Genomic DNA, 22,360 nt, shown 5'->3' with positions numbered 1-22,360 from the left:
ATAGATATGCCATGTCATGCTCAAAGGTATGCCAATCATACTCAAGATATGCCACATCGGAATCTCATAATATAATGTAAACGCTCAGGCATAACTCATATCATTAACATATAACCTGGCAGCCGGAGTCACCTAACGTGACTTGTACGGCTGTATATAGAGCTCAAATCTCATTCACAATAACTAAACAACTGAACCTGCCCACGAGTCGGAACCACCTAATGTGGTCTGTACGACAGGCCTGGGTGTTACGTATATATACGTTCTAGTGCTACGATCACGTGAAGACTGGGCGAATAATCGCACGTCACCTACGAGTCGGAACCACCTAATGTGGTCTGTACGACAGGCTATGCACCTAGCTTGGATCCAAGCTGAGCATAAGGTGCGGGGAGGTGAACATCACGTGAAGGACTGGCCCTGCTCAGGGCGAGCACTAACATCGGGGATCAGGTTATGAGCTCTCAAAGCATCTCAAACTACTGCTGAATGTAAATACGAATAACCTTTACCTGGCACTTACCTGTGCATCCATAGCACCCAATACACATATATATAAATGCATGCCACTACTAATGCATGTAATGATGCATGAACGACAAACATATGATGCATGGCATAAAACAATTAATCTTTTCTAACCAATTTCTGGGAATATAAACGTATATAGGTATATACGGAAAACCAAAAGCCCACTCACTGATAAGTGGAAGGGTCGTAGCCCCCTTGCCTCGAGTGAATACGCTCGTCCTCGGAATACGTATCACCTATACGCGAAACAACTACAAAAACGTTAATTTCAAAGCACATAACCAATTTCTTGTAATAACTTCTCATACATTGCTCAAAATGGACAAATGAATATACCAACGTGCTCTACACAACCTCAGGATCACACCCATATTTTTAAAATAATTTTTGGACCCCGCACGCGCCCCCACGCGCCGTCTAAGGCACGGACCTACGCGCCCCCCACGCGCGGCCACGTGCCATGCACACTGACGGCGTCAACTGACGCCGTCAGGAATATTCCGTTAGACTGACGGAATATTCTCTAACTGACGCCGTCACTGCCGTTAGGAATATTCCGTTAAAACTTAACGGAATATTCTCATTTCTTCTCCGGCGAGACGCCGTCGCCGGAAAACTGCAAAAACTTCAAACTTAGTTTTCTCACTCGTTTTTCAACCATTTTTCACGTTCTTTATACCAAAATGAAGCTTAGGACTAGTAGAATCACGTTAGACTACTTTTAAGGCCTAAAAATCAAGGAATCTCACCTTCAACAACGATTCAAGTTCGGCCAACTTTGAACCAAGCTTTCCCGACGTCCAAATTTGTCCAACGAAGCACTCCCAAGCTCCTTGGGACCTCACTAATACATCTACAAGCTTAGAAAGTCCAAAAACTAACTAGATTAAGTTTGCATGAACAGTGTACAAATCGGCCATTGTCAAATCGACGTGAAAACGTAAGATTTCTCACCTGAAAATGGTATGGTTGTGCTCCTCTCGACTTCACGAGTTCAATGGTGTAATTGGTTTCTTGATTTGTGAAGGTTTGAGTACCTTTGTGTGTGTGTCCGTATGTTGAAGAAAGAAGAAGATGAAGAAGAAGAAGGGAGCTCGGGGAGAGAGAGAGAAGAGAGACAGAAAAGAGACAGAGAAGAGGGAATTAAGGAAAAGCAAAAGGGAGAAATAATGACAGGGTGTGTGTGTGTGGTCCAACAGATATCCACACCACTCGAAATCACACTAGACTCAAATGTAACGAACTAGGGGTAAAATGGTAATTTCACATGTACGTTTTTATAGTTTCGGGACGGGATGTCACACCGCATCTCCCTGGAGTTGATCCTTATAAATACAAAAGAAAAAAAAAACAATTAAAAGCCAAGAAACAAAAATAAATTTTCAATTTAAGCATAAAACTAGTTAGAACACAAAACTAAAACTAAAATTAATAATCATAATAATTTAAAAATGAACCACCTTCGAGCTCTTCCTCTTCGAATTGGAGTTCCTCAGAATGTTGATCTTCAAAATGGTGATCCATAGCAAATAGGGAAGGAGAAGAGGAAAAATTGAAAAGGAGGAAGAAAGGGATGCACGGATGAAATGGGAAAGGAGAAGAAGAAAGACTGAAATTGGGGGAGAAATGAAAGCACAAATGAAATGGGAAAGAGAAGGGTTTAAATATGGGTACTTAGTTGGCGTCGGTTTAAACCGACATTGATTGACTAACGTCGAATTAAAAGTCACTGGTGTCGAATTAAATGTACATGGTGTCGGTTAAAACTGATGCCAACGTGACACACTTTACTGATATTCACGTCGAGTTAAATGAACTAGTCAACATTTTGACACACTTTATTGAAAATACGGTGTCGGTTTAAATTAATGTTGGTGTTAGTCTTAATCGACACCAACTTCTGACACACTTTTTGAAATTCACGTAGCATTAGTTTAATGAAACTCGCGTCAAATTAAATGATGATAGCGTCGGTTAAACCGACACTAAGTCTAACACTGACGTATTCTGCATCCATGTCCTCGTGCAAAACAAGCGAGAAATTTCCCACTTAATATTTCAAATTATCGGACCAATGTCGTCGGCTAAAAGCCACAACAGACTAGTTAAAAAAAAAATTGTTTAACCCAAAGAAAAAAAATAACCAGCTTTTTTTTTTTTTTGTGTTGTCTCATATAACATTTTAAGATTTTAATAAATAAAATTTAACTTGAATAAAATACGTAATAAAAAACATAAATATAATTTTATTATAAAATATCATCACATACTAATTGAAACATAGTCTAATTAATACTTAAAATACATAAAACAATTAATATATTTATTCTAAGTCATCATCTGTTAGGTCGTCGTCGGTATTGGCATAATTAACTAAATCAGTAAGCAACGGTAATGATTCATGAAAAGGAGTCTCTTCCACGCCAACCCTTGTAAGGAAATTTTCATTGTCAAGTATCCTATCATCCAAATTAGGTATGGCATAATCATCAGTTGCATCACTATCCTCTAATACGTCAAACAAATCCCTCAACTGTGTTCGAACAACTAAGTGCCTATATTTTTATTGTGTCCTTGACGTAAAATACTTGTAATGCTTGTGATGCTAATATGAAATTATGCTCTTTAAATCTCAATCGATTGAAGTTCACCATGGTAAATCCATATTGATTAGTCTTCATTCCTCATTGACTTTCACTATTAAGCCATTCACACTTAAATAACATCACAGCTTGACCCCTACCTTATGCCTCAGTATAACCACAATATTTAACCTCAAACATATCTACAACTTTGCCATAACAATTTAGTTGCTCAATTGCACTAGGAACATTTGCAGGTACAAAGACACCACAATTTTGATTCTTATGCTTATCATCCACATATTTTATGCGAAATCTAAACCTATGAACAATGTGACCCTTATATCTACTCACAACCCTACTAGGATAATTAGCTAGCCAATGCAAGTCTTGAGATATCAACGTGTCATTACGATGACATCTTGAATCCATCTGTAATAAGAATAAAGATAAAAGTTGACATGATAACTATAAACATGTTATAATTAAAATGTAAAAATATAAATAAATAATGTGATTGTTATATCAACTCAATTGTTGCTTGAACCATTTTTTAAATTCTTTCTTGCTTAACTCCTTGATTCGTCGTATAGTTAACCTTTCTCGACGATGTTTAGTTTTCAAGAATTCCTCATGTTGCCTGGGCAATTATGTCCTAATTTAGATAATTAATTCTTCAAAGTTAAGAAAACCATTAAGATGTATGATTAAACGTTCTTACCATCTAAATGGGTTAACTTCATCACAATTATTTAGAATATATCTATGGCACTGATCAAGAAAATTTAGATAGAACTCCACATTTTCTCCCGAACCCATATAACATCCTTTGGAGTAAAAAATTGATAACCCATTAGATACTCCAAGTCCAATACCATCTTCATTTCGGCCTCTTCGAGTTCAACGAGACTCGACATCTCTAAGATACATCGAATAGAAGGACAAGCACTTGTCCACTAAATATGCTTCAGCAATAGAACTTTCAAGACGACCCTTGTTATAAACAAAGCGCTTCAGTGTTTGCAAATACCTACAATTATAAAATGAAACACAAATTATTATAATTGTTAATTAAATTTATGACTACAATTGTAAAAAATTATAAAAAATATTTGTTAATTACCGTTCAATTGGATACATTCATCTATATTGAATAGGCACTGCAATAGCTGCTTCATCTGCCAAGTGAACTAGGAGGTGCACCATTATATCAAAAAATCCATGAGGGAATTTTTTTTCAAGTTGACATAATGTCAATGCAATTCTTGAATTCAATTGCTTGAATCCTTCCTCAGACTCCTTCTAACTACACAACTGTCTGAAAATTGAACTCAACTCTAATAGTACCATAGTAACAGATTTAAGCAAAATCGGACATATTGCAAGCGGGAATAACTACTGCATTAAAACATGGCAATCGTGACTTTTCAACCCATATATTTTTTGTTCATTCACGTGCACCCATCATGACAAATTTGATGAATATCTATTGGGGACTCGAATAGTAGACAACACTTGGCAAAACGCAGTTTTTTCTTCTCTTGTCAACATAAACAATGTTGGAGGTCAAAATGTTCTATTTCCTTCTTTGCGTGGGTGTTAACCACGTCTTATGTTCAAGATTTCAAGATCTGCATGTGCAGCCAATCCATCTTTAGACTTTTCTATATCTAGCAATGTTCCCACCACATTGTCACATATATTCTTCTTGATATGCATAACATCGAGATTGTTTCTAATCAACAGATGCCTCCAATGAGAAAGAGAAAACACAGTGAGGATATGTAAAGGCCACCAATCGTCGCCTACAACCAACACTATATTCAAAATATTTAAAAAAATTAAAACCTATGTCGGCTATGGGTTTGGGGGTTTCGTATACGGCAACGAGAAGGGAGGGAGCGGGGTAGATGGGTAGATGGGTGCAAAGGTTAGGTAGAGGATGGGTGGGTGCAGAGGAGGGAAGGGAGGGAGCGGGGTAGATGGGTGGGTGTGCGGGGAAGAGAAGGGAGGGAGAAGGAGGGAGGGGGTCGGGAAGGGTAGGGCAGGATGCCCAGAAAAGTTAATTTAAAAAAAAAAAATTTAACTTTTTTTAATTTTAAATTTTAGTTTTTTAAATTTTTTAATATCTAGGTGGGCCCATATTAACATGTAACGTCCAATCATTGTCCACATGAGTGTCACATCATCAATTAACGATTGACTTAACAGCCAACGTAACGGATGTATGAAATTGTCTCAAAATTAAGACTTGAGGTATGAGTCTGGGATGAAAAAAACTTCATATACCAAATGTTAAAAACCACGAAACTTCAAGGTAGTAAATTGAGATTAACCCTATTATAATTTTTAGCCTCTTGATTGTTTTTTTTTTTTTTTTTTTTTTAATTCATTATAAAAATCTACCGATAGCATGCTGAATGAAGCGGGGATTTTCTGACCTTTGGCATGAAATCATTCCGATTGGCTTATGTTATGTTGATAGCTGAAGCTGAAATGAACAAAAGACATCAGTATATCATCACTGTGTTGGTTAATTACCATCTACATTATAAGATCATCTCCACAAGAAGGTGGACAAATTAAATATGCTAATGAGAAGCAAAAGAATGTGAACAAGCCAAAACTTAAAATCTTAACCAGAAAGCAAAACCAAAACCTGCTATTCAGAATTTAGATCATAAAACGCATTTGCAACAAATAAAATGATCACGGCAATCAAAAAGTGAACAGAGTCGAAAGCAGCAAAACTAAAGAAAATTGTACAAGGTTCGTTATCTCTGCAGAACTCAGTAACCCGTTAGAGCGAACAACGCCACGAAAGCAAATCCATTTTGGAGGGCAGCTGATCGGCTCCAGCAATTCCCGAACAAAACCTGGGTAAGCACCAAGGAAAGAACCCAAATGAATCGCACCATGATCGCATCTCTTGCAAAACTTCGTAACGGCAAAGAAAATATTGAGCATGCGAGCATATGACGACCATCATGTCCCTCGCACCAGGAGAAATGACAAACAAAAGAAGGAAAAAAAAAGATCAAAAGTGGACTGAAAATTGTGCAAAGCAAGACAAAACAAATTCATAGCTGTTCACACAATAAAATCCATATGTATCAGATTATTCATTGTAAAAAAATAAAATGACTCGTAAATAAAAATCGTATAGTAAGTTGAATATTGAAGATCAGCAGGATAGATGGGACATGTGGAAAGACAAATATGTTCTATTAAATAGAAAAATTCAAAAAGAACACTCATTAGGTGACTGAGAAATAATAAACCAAGAACTGAGAGGCAGATTAAGTTCAGCAAACGCAGATAAAATTATGCAAAAAGTAGGTAGGAATCACGTTCTCTCTTATATAATTGATATCTGCGTGGCTGAGCGCCTCCTGGAAGTGATAATGCCTGATTCATGATTTCTTCCAACTTGCGTTTTAGTTCTGCTTTACCTCTCTTGACAGATTGTTCAGTAGGAACCTTGCCTGCCGGGAAATATTGACCCCTGATAGTTATGGCAGCTCCAGTCAAGTCTGATATAGGGCCCAAAGTTTCCTTGTGGGTAACCTTCCATCGGGCATTCTGGGGAATATCATTTATTTTCAACTCTGCTTCAAAGTGCTTGGGCATTGCATCAGCTTGAATTTTTGCCAGGTTATGCTTCAAATTCATGGCAACTGCAATTGCTGCTGCCCGAGCTGCCCCCTCGTGTTCAACAAGTGCCAGACCCATCCCAGGCACAACGGCTGCTGTTCCTGGTAAAGTTACACCACCAAGGACACCTGAAAAAGAAACAGGTAATCCACCATTGGGAAGCATTTGGGCAGCAGAGACAGGGGTCTGTTTAAGACTTTACGTGCCAAGACTTTAACCTGGTGAGGGAATATGGCAGAAAACAATACAGTTTGATGATCTGACCGAATATTTTGAACACTTCGATTGATTTGAAGTTCAAAACCCAAGTCAAACATTTGATCAGCTTCGTCCACAACTAAGTTACTCTCTGCAGGTTTGTTATCCTCCCTCCATTTGTACAAAGTATGTCAATCATCCTACCGGAGGTACAGATATGTCAATCATCCTACCGGAGGTACAGACGACAAATGCAGCACCCAGCTTCAACTCACCGGTCAGCTGGGCAATACCAGAACCTCCATATACAGGCACAAACCTGAGATTCAGTGCCTTGGCAAACTTGTTAATAACACTGTGAATCTGCTGCACAAGCTCCCTACTCGGTGCCATTATAAGACCAATAGGTTCATCCAGCTACCACAGGTGGATGGTCCTTGATATGCCTCAGCATTGGCAGCACATATGCAATGGTTTTGCCTGGGCCAGTTTTTGCAATGCCAATGCAGTCTTGACCGCTCATAATTATAGGCAATGCTTGAGTACACCCGATAATCGTGAATAACCATCCGAATGGATTGGATTTGGATATGAAAATTCGGGTATGGTATGGATATGGGGAAAAACCATGAACTTTATCCGGTTATGGTTTTGGATATTATTATAGTGGTCCCCAATCCATATCCGTCCTCGAATCCGACCCGAATTTATATATCTATATATATATATATATATTTGATATATAATATAATTTTATTCAATTTATTGAACCCTCCCTATACTAATTCATTATGCATGCATCAAACTCTATATTATTTTTATTATGCACCAAACATCATGCATGGGGCATACCAACAACCTCATCAATTCAATACTCTTATTGTTATACTCAACCAAATTAATTCATTGAATCATTTTAGGGAAGTGTTATTGACACTCCAAAAATCTCATTCTACAATCCTCACAAGTGTATTTTTCTTTCCTAATATAGAAAATTTGGAGAATAGAATGAGATTTTAGAAGTGCCAATAACAATTCCCTCATTTTATATATCAATTATCAAATATTACAAGTTTACCAGATTCATCTCTCTTCAAGAGTGTCAAGAAATTGGTGCATGTTATCATGAACAACTTCAAATATATTGTTAGTTTTTTGTAATTGGATGTTGCTATTTAATGACGGAATTAGTATCAACTAAAATTTCTAATGCGTCAATTGGACAAATATATTTTTTTTTTGTTTTTTTACGAAGATGAATATAACCGATAACTGATTGAAAATCCGTTACCTGGTGGATATAGTTATGGATAATCCCCGATGGTTAATTTGCGGTTATGGATATGGTTAATTTTCGTGGTTATGGGGATGAATATAACATTTCCGTCTCCAAACTGAACCGTTGCTATCCCTATGCTTGAGCCTGAATTGGTATTGGCTTTTCATAGTCGAGCTTCTTTATCATTTCCAAGATTTTATTTGCAACTCCAGTTTGGTGCCAGGTCTTAATGGCCTTCGGGGCATCCTTATCATGTATCTTCAATTCCAATTGTTTTCGGTATGCACCCACATCTTCTGGGGTCATTTTTGAGATCTCCTTCACCTCAATGTAGAAATTTTTCCGGAATGGTTCATAATCTATCTTTGAGTGGTCCACTAGACAGAGTTTCTCCACTTTTTTGTTTGTCACCCTTTTTGTGAACTCATCATCGTCATCGTCTTCTAAGGGATTGTCATTATTCTCAAATTCCCCATAATCCCAGTCTGAATCCTCCCCAGGAATTATTCTGCCTAAAGATTTATTTGAACCTTTTTCAACAGAAACTATTGATTGTTCCGCAGCATTGGCCAGCTTCTCAATGGCAGGCGGCAACGTAGAATTATAACAGCGTCTAATGGATCAATTTCATCATCCTGCAAAGCAGGTGCAGCGGTTTCATTCTCGGAATCAACCTCCAAGACAGCTCCATCCTCTTTGTCAGTGCGATAGGCTTCTCCGTCAACGTCCATACCCGTCTCTTCATCAGATTCTCCCTCAAGAATCCAGGTCTTCACAGAATTGGGTTCATCAACATCCACTTCCCCGTGCTTCTCTCTCTCAGCTTCTTTCTTCTTTCTTCTGAACTCCAGCCACTGCTGAACTCTCCTCCTCCGCTTTTCCATTTCCTCATCCAATTTCTTTTGTTCATCCTCTAACTCCTCGGTTGGCTTCTTCTCTTTCATAAATAAATCATCTTCATCACTCTTCTTTACCAGGCTATCAACTTGACCATCCCAATGTCTATCTGACCTACTTCTACTCCTTTCCCCCTCTCTCTCCACATTCTCCTTGTCATCTTTCGTACGCGGCTTCCTATCACTCTCCCTAACATCATCAACCTCCTCCTCACCTATATCATCACTCCGCACCCTTCTCTTTCGACCTTTGTCCCTTTCCTTCTACCAAGTCCTCTCTCTCTTCCCCCTCTCTTTCTCTTTCTCCCTTTTCCTCTCTCCATCTCTAGTCCTCCTATGACTACCACTCTCCCTATCTCCTCAATGCCCTTCTCTACATTGTCCCTCTCGTCCTCAGAATCACAAAACCCGTCTCTTGCCGAATGACTAGATCACAATCTCTCTTATCTCTTTACCTATGTCTCCTCTCTCCATTCCCCTCCTTTTCGCCATCCCGACAACCGCTATTCCTTTTCGATTCTCGCTCCTTCTTAGGTTTATGTTTGCCCCCCTCTACCATTGCTTTTAGTTCCCTATATAACAATAATACTTCTCTGCAATTGAATTCACAAAACATACAAATAAAAAATCATTCATTTTCCTGGATTATATACAATTCAGACCAAGACAATCAACAGGAAGGAAACCAATTAAGACTAGGAAAACACTAAAAGGCAAACCCTAAATACAAACCGAATTAGGAGAAAACAAATTCGTATAATAATTTAAAATTTTAAGAAAATTTGATGCAGAAAAGATTGATTACCTGATTGATACAGAACAGCTTGCAAAAGGGGAAAAAAGTGGAGTTAGGGCGGTTTGATTTCTTTATTATTTTTTTTTTTTTTTTGGGAAAACTGGAAATAGAATTTCAAGGCCAACGTGAGACAAATAACACACAAAAGGGTCCAAGGTACAAGATTAACACAAAGCAAAAGTGGACCCAAACCAAAACCCAAAGAAAACTAAATACAAGCACAAACGGGTCAACAAACTTAAACAAAAAAAGAGCCCAAAAAAGCAAAGGAACCCTAGTCATCTGCTTCCACCGCCTCTACTACAGTAAACCACCACGAGAAGCCAGCCTTCGCGCCTCCAACCAACAAGCGCCGCTTGATAGGACACATTCCATAGGAATGGAGAAGAAAAGGAAAATGCAAGGAAAATAAGAAATAAAATCATTCATGCCTTTTCCAAATGGTGAAGGGAGGCTTATATACAACCCTAGAAGAGGAGTGCCCGGATGGGAACACTTCGCTATCCTCATAACCATTGGATGAAGCCAACTACTACAAAGATAAGACAAAATACCATAAAAACATAAAATCCTAACATTCCCTCCCCCTTAAAACAAGGCATGTCCTCATGCCGTCAAGTTGGAATGTAGAGGCTTGCGCTGCTTGTTCTCCCAAGCCTTGGGGTTCCAAAAAAGTATCATGATAGATGCCTCCAAAACCAGTGCAGTGTGAATCTCCAAACAGGCCACAAGAAAATTGGCTTCCAAACAGATTTTGAACCAAGCCTGCCAAGTTGTGCTTCTACCATGCATGATCTCTGTAGAAGTGCAGGAGCTATGAAGCACACATCTCGTAAAATGGTATTCAACCTCTCCTTTGGTTTGACGAAAGCTGAAAGTCCAAAAAACCATGGCTGGCAAAGGATAGAGAAGATAACAGAGGAGTACCAATTCAATCCTAGCAATCTTGACCTCAGTTGTTGGATATGTAGCCGCATATACCCTTGGTGAAAATGCTAAATTCCCAAATCTTTTAGCATTCCACAAGCACACTAGCTTCCAAAAATCCAGAAAAGTGATATAACCAAAGAACTTTGGCCTTAATGATCATGATTTATATAATGCTACTGAACAAAAATCCAGAAAAGTAATATAACCGAAGAACTTTGGCCTTAATGATCCTGATGCATATAATGCTACTGAACAAGGACCCAAAATGATCTTCAATTTATACCGTGATACATTCGGCAAGTAGGTATCATCAAATTTGATGTTGGTCGAATAATAATCTTGCATCCTTGGAGTAAGTAGCGATGCATCAGACAAATTGGCATCGTCAACACAATATTTTATCAACTCTGCCAAACGTGACAGCTCTTTGACCATGAAAGAATGATCTACAAACAAAATGGCCCAAGTCTTGATATCATGAACATTTCCAAAAGGGCTCAAAACACCATACATCACAGGACAGGTTTGTTTAAGACTCTTGGCAGTCCAAAGTCCCAAAATGGCGTGGTTATCTATGGTGGGGTCCAGCTGGACCCCAACACTACTCACCAGCTTGATAGTTAGCTCAAAACACCATGTTCCTGTGTAAGAGCTTAGAAAAGATATTGCCAAATTGACCCATTGTCATGAAAATTGAAGCAAGCAAGGCCTAACTGTTGACTCGGCACTCAAGAACTGCGGCAAAGTTAGAGAAAACTGTAATATCATAGTTTCTAGTGTAGCATTCCAGATTGCTATGAAAATTTTCAATGCATTATCCATGAGCATAGGATGCTCAGTCGCATGCGGAGACTGCAACGTGGGAAGAATGATCATCAATAGAAGTTCTCAATTTCAACAAGTTTAGGAGAAAAAGAAGAGCAACCAATCTGCTCAGTACCCACTGCTAGAGAAAGAACCATAGAAATCAACTTCTGAAAATTAAGAGAAAGTGACTCTGCCATGATTTGGAGGAGGATCAGGTATGTGTCCATGGAAAAGAACTGCAAACACTTCCTCTTCTGGTCTAAAATGTCCATCTGTAGGCCATTTCAAGTTGGCAGATTTTTCCAAAAGCCTGATAATGGTTCTAGTAACACATGTGTTGCAATGGGAGAGAGGTAGACAAACTGATGTCATAGTATCAATCATATGTCTAGATAAAGTAAAAGTGGAAATTACTTTAGTCAAGCCACTCATGAAAGGGTAGAAAATACCATTGGCCATCAGAGTTAAATTATTGTGCCAAATTGTAGAACAAATCATGGAACCTCTACTAGTAAACTCCCACTTCGGCGCTTTCACAATCATCCTTAAAAAAGTATCCATAGAACACAAACTCGCCCATCCAAAAGTGCCAGTCAACAAGGTAGTGGGAGAAACCAAAATGGTCTCAGTGTCTCTCTGAACATTTCTAGTTAGGAAAGAAGTCGTTAGGAACCACCAATCAGGACAATGAAGTGAGAATTCAGGGTACACCTTGTTCCCAATACCAAGGGATTTGAATGCATAAAGAAACACATCCCTGGTACAACGTTCCCTAATTTCAAGAAGCAGGAAGTCAGGAACCGATTTAGTAATCTCCATCCAATGGTGCGGATGAAGTAAAAGGTCAGGCACATATGTTTGGGCCATTTCTCTCTTCAGCATTTTGTCAAACATAGCAAATATGTTTCTTCGGCTCCCACAGGAATGAAACACAATCATTTCAACGGTCATATGGTGTGTAAGGGATGTAGTCAAACTTGGATTTGAGAGGATTTTAAAAGACTTTAAAATCTTAGTGTAGTCAATTAAAAGATTTTAAAGGATTTTAGAATTTATTCAAATCTAGGTGTAGTCAATTAAAGGATTTTAGAATCCTTTAAAATCTAGGTGTAGTCAATTAAAAGATTTTAAAGAATTTTAAAATCTATCTAAGCATATTAAAAAAATTAAGATTTTGAAGGATTTCAATAAGTTGTGGATTTTGTGGGATTTGAGAGCCAAAAGTATATATAACCACTACTAAAAAGAATCCAATCTCACCTCCTAGGATTTCAAATCCTTCCACCACAATTCATTCAAATTCTTTAAAAATCCATATGAATTTTGTAGGAGTCTTTAATCCTCTTTAATCCTATCAAATCTATCACTTTTAAAATCCTTTAAAATCCTTTAAAATCTTAGTTTACACCCCCCCCCCACCCCCCAAAGAAATTCCAAATGTAACCGTGCATTTTTCAGTGGAGAACACAATATGGGTCCCTAACAAAAGAAGGCCTTGTCGGGTTCCTTTGGTTGGGGGACCTAGTGAGCAATCTGAATAAAATCTACCTTAGAGCAGTTTCAGCGTGTGAAACCTCCCTCCAGGCAATACACTATACTATCCACCCAGTGAACAATAACTGCTCTCAACGAACAGTAATCGTCTTTTGCATCTCCATCGTAGCACTTCAATAGCCCTGGCAATATGCAATAAAATATTAGTATTTTTTTCATTTATAAAATAATACAAAATAATTTTAATTGTAATTTCGAATAAGATTTTTAATCGTTCTCGTTGCGCCACGTGTCATTTTACGAAAAGTTATTAAATAATACAAAATAATTTTATTTGTAATTTCGAATAAGATTTTTAATCGTTCTCGTTGTTTACCCTTGCGCATTTTCTATGATAAGATTTTTGTATTAAAGGAATAACTGGTATCAAACTGGGTTATCCTTGTTTATGCATCAAATCAATTGAGCACCATATTGCTTTTTCTTTTTTTAGTTCCGAATTTGCCCTTGTTTCTGAAAAAAAAAAAACTCTTCTTCTCCAAACCTCACGCCAGCCACTTCCACCAAGAAAACCCTCCTGCCATCTCCCCATCTCTTTCTCTTTTTGAATCTTCATGGTGGTGGACAGGTAACATCAGTGCAGGAAGACCCCTCAAAAAGAGAGAAAGGAGATGGGAGAGAAAGAAAATGAGAAGAGGGTCGGTGTTGGCGGCGCCTCCGCAATGGTAAAACCCGCAGAGGGAGGATGTGGAGTCATGGAGTTCTGGGTCGTTGCTTGTGGTTATTACTGCTATTGCTGCATCGTCGTGATCTGGGTTTGGAGGCCAGACCTTAACGGGTCGATTAGAGAGAGACAAACTGCGACATAAAATGCGTAAGGGTAAACACCGAAACATAAAATCTGAAATCGCCACGTGTCAGCCCTGCGTCAAGTCCACCCTTGGCTCGCAGGCTGGTAATTCCTCACGGGCCTGTTGCTCAAGCCTGCCCAGTCTATCGGGCTCTAAACGTTGGAGGGCTTCAGCCGGGCTATAGAGCCCTGTTTGGTCCACTGTCCCCCGAGCAATCCACGATGGTGGACTTGATCTTAGGAAAGAGATCTTCAATCGCAGGAGTAAGATTACCCAATGGTGGCACAACTCGACTACCGTTGCAGCTAATCTGAGAGCCACCCTTTAAGCGAGATATGGTAACATCATTAATCAACACAATATTGACCATCAGTGCAATGTTAGGAGAGCAAAGTTGATCCTACAGAGGATGAGGAAAATTTTGAAGAGTTCTTAGACTGTCAGTAGCCAAGGATCTCTGACTTAGGCTTCCTCTTCATCTCCACGAAAGAAATTAGTTGTAGGAAACACTTGATTTGGGTAGAAGCGTGACCAGAACAAGTCATTGTGCAAGAGCCTTCAACCGATATGGAAGCCCGGGTTCTGGACGGAGTCGCCATTGTTGTCAACAACGGAGATGTCGAAAGCAGCGGTGGAACACGATGGTGTCTTAGTTATGGTGGTGCAGATGATGGAATCTGCGATGGAAGATGTGGTGCGGTTTTGAAGATAGTCCATAGGCACTGTGGGTGAAGACCCAATTTTTAGCAAATTTGAGGGAATCAAAACGATTGACAAGGAGCAAGAAGCCTTCGTAACTGACTCCAAATACAGAATGGAGGTCAGTGGCAGCGAGTATATGAGCGGCCTCAGGTTAGGGTTTGACGGCATCGATTCAAGTGCACGAGAAGGGTTCAATCCAAGCGTTGAATCTAAACCCTCAAATTGAGACTTATCCTGTCTTCACCTTCCGTAGGCTGAGTTTGCAACCGGTCTTGGCAAACACGCAGATAAGACATGAATTCCGTAACACGCTGAACCTGTTTATCCAAACTCGCATGATGAAGAACTGGCTCAAGTGATGCCATTGTGAACTCTAAGATGGCGGGTATGGACGTCGTCGGCCCCTGTAAGTCTGGAGCTGGAATGGTCATGGGCGAATTGGGAGGGGTCGAGTAGGCGTGGGTGAAATAGGGGTTGTGGGTTGGTGGAGGGGGCGGGTAGTGGTGGGAAGAATGTGGGTCAGAGTCAAATAGATGGAAAACAGAGCTGCTTGAGGACTGGGGTAAATATCTGGAGTTGGGGAAATGACAAACGGGATAGGAAAATGAGTGGAATGGTGGCGTGGTAGGAAAGGGGGAAGAAGGACTAGTAGCGAAAGGGATCTTCGACGAGTGAAAGGTAGCAATGGGCTGTGGCAGAGAAGTACTCCATGTGGGATGTAGACCTTGGCACGCAGTGGATAGCCAGATCTGCGAGGTGGTGCTGCAGAGCATCCTACCGTAGGTTCATCAGCGTGACCTTGGCACGTAAGTTTTGGATTTGAGTAATGACGTGCTGCTGCGGAAACTGCCAGTCAAGTGCCGCATTTGAAACATCGGCCACGGATACCGATGCCGTGCACTTACCCATGAAAGCACAAGCTTTGGACACTAGATGATAAGACCCATTCTATTGGAATGGAGAAGAAAAGGAAAATAAGAAATAAAATAACAGTTCTTTTTATTCATGCCTTTCCCAAATAATGAAATGAGGCTTATATACAACCCTAGAAAAGGAGTGCCCAGATGGGAACACATCGCTATCCTCATAACCGTTGGATGAAGCCAACTACTACAAAGATAAGATAAAATACCATAAAGGTACATTTGTTGCACCGAACTATTTCGAACTGGACTAGTTTCAAGGGCTAAGCTGGACTGGCTTAGAATAGACTAAGCTTGACTGATTTAGTGAAGCGTTTGATGCTATGTCGGTCTAAAAAACAACATTCGTATATTATATTATTAAATTTTATATTTACAATATTTTATCATTAATTTAATCTATATATACTAATATTTTATTATTAAATTATCATTTTCCTTTCTAGAACCATTTATTTTGATCAAGCTTTTAATCATCTTCCTTTCCCATTTTTTTGTCCGCCCACTACATCCTTCCTCTCTCCCTTTTCCATCTAAATCCCTTTTTCTCTTTTCCTGTCCAACTTCCTGGGTGATAATCTGATTTTGGATGGACTCAGATTCGAAGATTTTGCAAATCTCTCTCTTCCTCTTCACTGCAAATCTCTCTCTGCCTCTTCTATCCCTCTCACAAAATCCCTTGCAAATCTTAAAATCAAACCAAGGAGCAAGAACAAAAATGAAAATTTAGGAGTTGAAGGCGGGATGCATGCATGAGTGGCTCGAAGGTGGGAGATGAGGTTGAATCTGCTTTCGGTTTCTGAGTTTTCTGGGTTTTTGGCTTCTTTGGGTTTTCTGGGTCTCTGACTTGGAGATCTTATGGACAGACGAAAGGGAAGTAGGGAGAAAGACAATGGGAGGGCAAGTTCTCAGGCGTGGGGTGAGGCAAAATGAGAGGAAGCGGGGAAACGGGATAAGTAATCCCATCCTTTTCGGGGGCTCTCGCTAAGCCGAACTAACGAAGGATTTAGTCAGCACGAGTCCGACTTAATCCCACTAAACTCAATCCCGGCTTGCACCAAACACAGAATAATAATCTTACCCAAGTAGTCTAGTCTAGTGAAACTGAAGGAGGTCAAACAAACACCCCCTAAAGATATAAACCTAATAACTAGGATCCTTACACCACTCCGATCGCATCCAGCAACGCAAACAACTGTTCGAGCACAGCCACAATAGAAGAAACAAGCCATAAAGAGGAAGAAACCCAAGGCAAGACCCGAGCAACGTTGCCAACAATGGCAGCAAACAGCCAAGCCAGTGAGAACACTGGAACTCTACACATTATCCCGAGAAGCTGCAATCGCGGTAAACTGTGACTGCAGATCGAAGTGGAGATGGTCGAAGAAGGCGAATGCCGTGGGTGTGTGAAGGACAAGCTAAATCGGGGCAGGGAAGAAAGGGGAAAAGCAAAATCAGGGAAGGAAATAGGAGACAAAGGGCAGAAGGAAGGGACTGCCACCGCCCCCAACTAGAGCTAGGGATGGCGGCGCTGGATTTTGTCCAGATGGGAGACACTCACACAACCAGTGAAAAGGAAACTCTTAGAGAAAAAGGATATCAGCAGATTGCTTTCTTTGCCCCCAATTAATTGAATTTGATCAAAATTGGGCTAATGATCGGTCGGTCATTTTGTTGGGTTTCTTAATTGGGCCTAGAAGTTAAAGAAGACAAATGTATGAAAACATTGGGTTTGAATAACAAAAATAATTACAAGAAATAGTTGTAAATCAAAGTTTTATTTTCTGTTTAAGTGAGTATCGTGATCTAGGTGGGTGTTTAGGAGCAAACTAATTTCAAAAAATTACAAAGTTTAACACTGGCAAAGTAAAATAAATAATTAATCCTCAAGCAAACAGATAAACTTCACCATCTCATCTATAACTACTATAAACTTGGATTGCACCAGCTCAATCTCCATATTTTTGAATTTTTAGTATCATAAAATGGAGAGCTGTCCATCTTGTCCATGCGTAGATGATTTTGAAGTATTATGAATTGCAATATATCTTCCAAATTTTTGACCATCTAAGTATTGAAGAGCCACTCAGTACTATGATCTGATGGGTATTTCTCTTCACTTGGAAGTAAGAGGTCTTAGGTTCGAATGTCATGAATGGTGAATTCAATACCAAATTAGGCTAGCCATTATGTGGCTTAACCGAACTCTCCCTCCCTTTAGTGTAAAAATATTAATGTACCCAAACAAAAGTATTGAAGACACAGCTCATATCTGGTCCACTATATGTATCTATGTGTGTATATATATATATATATCCAAAGGAATGAGAATCATTAAACTCTGTACCTCGAGAAAGTTGCCGCCATTCTCCGGATCAATCTTTTAAACTAAAAAATCACAAGTTGTTGTAGAGGTTTGACAATCATCCACATATGGATCCTTCATTTGATGGAACAACAAGAGTTCATTGTTGGTTGTTGATTCCATCAAATATGACGTTCTCGAACTCAAACAAAGGTTTATAACGTAAATGAAATTCATAGTATGAAAAGAAAATTATATAAATAATACGTAACAAGTAAATAACAAGTTTCAATATTAAGTTAATTTCAGCACAATATATACATAATAACCTAATAAAATATCAAACTAGAAAAAGAAATCCATGAAATAGCTATTATTGCTTGATCATGAAGGCCTTGACGTGAGATATCAATTCTTGGGTCCGGGAATAAGAGAGCTGATAGTTATGCAGAACTTGGAATGCATGTCCAACTCCTTTGTACATTGTAGTTTCCACCCTTTTCCCCATGCTACTCAACGCGTTGCACAACTCGAAATTCCTATCCTTCAATATATCCAATTCTGATACGCATACCATCATGCTCGGAAGCCTTAAATCGCGCAATTTGGCCATGCTGGAGTTCGCTAGAGGGTTGCACCACGGATGGTCTCTGCTGGCCCCTAAGGGAAGAGACAACCGCCAATACGCGTCCGAATTTGACAGAGTTAGGGCGGAGTATGGAGGCTGAGTTGTGCACTTTTCGGACCTAGTTCGAGCCTCTCCTCCAAAAAAGGGTTGGATCAAAACGGTGCCTTTGAGACTCAATGGCCTTGAAATGGAGGGGTCACATGAACCTAACTGTGTGGTGACATTGTAGGCTATGTTAGCCCCTGCACTGTCACCACCTATGAACAAGCTGGACAAGTTGCACTTACTTAACCACCATTTTTGCTCACTAGATTCATTCAAAGCTTCTTGTTTTACCCACATAAGGGCTTTGAATCCGTCATCATAAGCAGCAGGGAGGCGGCTTTCTGGGGCTAAACGGTAATTCACAGAGATGATGACACAACTTGCTTGTGAAGCAAGTTTGGCCAGAAACTCATGGTAACAGCTCCAAGCAGCAGATCCAACACAGAAACCACCGCCGTGGAAGTAAACAATCACGGGGAGGTTTCCGGGGTGGTTTGGAACATAAATACGTGCCCATAAGTTGGTAAATTTGTCAATGACAACGTCTTTGGCCACGACACCAGGTGGTAGAGCTAGAGTGCTAGGGACACTTGGGATCATCGGGGGCCTTTCAACGTATCCGTCTTTGTGAACTCGGATGAGACCTTCGATTTCTTCGAGGACAACTCCATGTTGGCTAGATTTTTTAGTTGCTTGGAGGTTATGCCTTGGATCAAGAGATATGGCTGCCATGTTTCTTCTAAATTTCATACAATGTTTGTGGATCAGTGGATGTTAATGTGGTTTCCTTCGGCACGTACAAGGTCTTTATATACAAAATGAGAAACATTAGGCTCATTCTAAAAGAATTAAAGTTATCTGAAAGGTGGGATTCGAATTCAGCATATGCTATCATGCAGATTATTCTCATCTAATCTGAACTAGAATTAGGCAGCCACCCAAATCAAAAGTTTCTTATTCTGTTTGATTTACTAAAAGGGAGATTCAAACTCGTATATGTAGACGCAAGCACACTATTATGAACAACTGGTCTAACTCACGTCTGACTTAAATTGATGATTGATATCAAGCATTGAGAAGATAATAAGATTGGAGTCAATGGATGAAACATATGACGAAGGTTGTTCCTGCCTTCTAGTAGATGCTGTCCAATTATTCCGTTGCCATTTCTTTTTTGTTGATTTGATTAAAGCGTTATCATGACTTCCCTCACCAGTTTCTCTTTCTTGGAACATAATCTAAAAACTGAAATAAAAGGTCAACCAATCAGCCATGTTGATGCCCGAAATTGGTTTTCAACGGTGGGTAACCAGTGAAACTTGAGGTCTGACAGTTTGTCCAAACATGAGATTTTTCAATGTACCTACAACATAAAAAATGCATTTAAACTATTGACAAAAGATAAAAACATGCATTAAAAATAACCCTCTTCTGGAAGTCTTTGCTTAGTGAATAATTACCGAAACCTAGTTCTCTGAAATTTCATGCAATGCAATTAATCATCTCTTTTTTTTTCTTTTTTTTTTTCAATTTTGAATTTCTTCCACAAATCTTTCAGTTTATGGAATTTGGAAATCGAACATTGGTTGACTATGTGTAGTTTTTTGCAACGAACACGTACAGTTGTACCTTTCCTGTACAAGTTGTCCCAAAAAAACATTAGATTTTGTTCTTAATATTGTACTTGCCTCAGGAATATATGCCTTTCGTCCATCTTTTTGCATGCACGTCATTATTCTTCCACAGTACTGTTAGACTTTCATATAAAGTTCATGCATGGTGCTAGACAGTGGTTTACAAAGAACATAATGGAAAAATTGAAAAGTTGTTGATCGGTAATTTTCTTTTCAAATTAAAGATATTTTACTTTTGCAGGCTTTAGTTAAGTTAGTTAGTTAAGTCTATTAAGGTCACTGTTTTAAAAATTTCCGTAGGCGGCTCTATACGGCTGGCCACCACCCGGATTAGTCCTTAGGAGTTTAAAAATTAAGAAGATGTGCCAAGACCCGTTTAGGCGTTCGCCTAGCCCATTTAAGCACCTCCTTAGGTCGTGACTCTCATGTAGACAAAAATCAATAACTTTCATTTTGCATTTTATTTTCAATAAATTGTAACAGACTTGTTAAATACATGGATGAACATTCATATATACTTGTTCCACACGTTTTCACCATATTTTAATAAATTTACTTAAATCAACCTAATCCGTCTAGGCGGGAAACCCGTCTCCGACTAGCGCCTACGTAAGAACCTTGGTTAAGGGATTGTACATTCATTTTCCTACATTCAAGTTGTGATCCTTACCGCATATTGGCACTAACAAGCCTTTTCACACATTCAAGTTCGAACTTCGTAGATTATTTTAAAAGGATACCTTAGTTTTGGTTAATATAAATTAATTTCGGCAGATGCATATCATTCAATGTGTAAAGTAAAAAATTCAAGGGCCAGAAATCTGAAAATTAGTATATCTAAACAAGATGAGATTTTTCTTATAGACCGGAGCATGGAATGTATTGGGATTCTTACCAGTTGGATCATTGACCATGAAAAAAAGTTGAAATTTCATCATAAAATTAACTGACAACATGGAGAGTGATCCAAACTTTTTAAACACATGCAAAATCTCTTTATTCTCGATGTGATATGGACTCTCAACAGACCGCACATTCTGGCGTTCATGCATCTGATCTATGTTAAGGGTTCGTGTCCATTTTAGAATTTTCGAGCAAGATGAACCTTGTCTTAAAAATTCAACGTTAAGTCGGTTACTAGCTGGGAAAATTTTAAACGAGAAAAGTCTAACCTTTGATATATAATATGCAATTTAAACATGAATATCTTCCAGTCCATTGAACTAAGTCGTCATAAAACCAGATACCTCAGCAAATTCATGGACACGGATCCCACACGACTGGTCATATATATTCGCATTGTTCATAAGTCACATGCATTATTAGTCACGGTTAGTTAAAGTTTCAGATTCTTTCATGCTCAAATTCCTAACAGAAAGTCGGAAACAAATCTTTCCCAGTCCCCCACCATGCAGGAAGGTTGAAGGAAGGAATGGATGAGCCACTGCCATCATCTTTTTCTTTAAAATTATTCTCACTTTCACTTCTTCTCCTCCTTTTTGACCATCCCACCATTGCTCAAGCAATGGAAGGGGCTGGATACTGATAAACTATATAGCATGAACTATATTATTAGACCAAAATTTCTGATCATCAAGCAATATCGTAGGATTCTACAAAAATTGAGAATGTCCAAACTAATGAGAAGGTTGCAAATATGCCCATTTTACATTGTCTATAATTCATTTTGCTTGTTGTGGGTGAGTTAAATGGACCAGTTGTAGAAGTCTATTATAAACATCCTATCGTTTGACAAAAGGACCACTATTTACGAGAAATTTTTGTACGTGATTAACATGTGATTTTTTTAGAAACGTCTATCATATTTTGCATGGAGGATTGGATTGAAATTGATAAGTTCAAAACATCTTAAAAAAAGGAGAATAATTTTTCAATTTAGGAGGAAGAAAAACGAGTACTTTATAATATGAGTGAAGTAATACCGCATGACAGCTCGACCATGCATTACTTTTTTATAAGGATGCTCCAAGAAAGAAAAGTAGAAAAGAAAAAGAGAATTGGGTTTTTATTGTGGCCCAATAATATTGAGCTATAATATTCATCATCAATGAGCCCATTTCCTCTTTTGGACTTTAGACTTTTGA

At 38.9% G+C, this 22,360-nt stretch overlaps 1 protein-coding gene, 1 long non-coding RNA gene and 1 pseudogene across 2 annotated transcripts; all 3 read right to left on the bottom strand.

Moving 5' to 3' along the window:
- Positions 1-490: 490 nt before the first annotated feature.
- On the bottom strand, positions 491-1,521 carry LOC125474882. The gene is made up of 3 exons (XR_007256263.1): positions 1,486-1,521; positions 1,281-1,391; positions 491-767 (listed from the first exon to the last, which is right to left on the bottom strand). It is a non-coding gene; the product is annotated as an uncharacterized LOC125474882 (long non-coding RNA).
- A 3,629-nt stretch (positions 1,522-5,150) lies between these two features.
- LOC125475030 lies at positions 5,151-10,839 on the bottom strand (annotated as a pseudogene).
- A 7,384-nt stretch (positions 10,840-18,223) lies between these two features.
- LOC125474876 (probable carboxylesterase 17) lies at positions 18,224-19,371 on the bottom strand. The gene has a single exon (XM_048579081.1). The coding sequence runs from the start codon at positions 19,369-19,371 to the stop codon at positions 18,322-18,324; it is 1,050 nt and encodes a 349-aa protein (XP_048435038.1). The 3' UTR covers positions 18,224-18,321.
- Between the last annotated feature and the right edge of the window lie 2,989 nt (positions 19,372-22,360).

Source organism: the organism of the source record quoted next, unplaced genomic scaffold (genome assembly GCF_019419815.1).
Source record: "Pyrus x bretschneideri cultivar Hongxiangsu unplaced genomic scaffold, Pyrus_bretschneideri_v1 Contig13, whole genome shotgun sequence".
NCBI lineage: Eukaryota > Viridiplantae > Streptophyta > Magnoliopsida > Rosales > Rosaceae > Pyrus > Pyrus x bretschneideri.
This window is presented reverse-complemented; position numbering and strand designations above follow the sequence as displayed.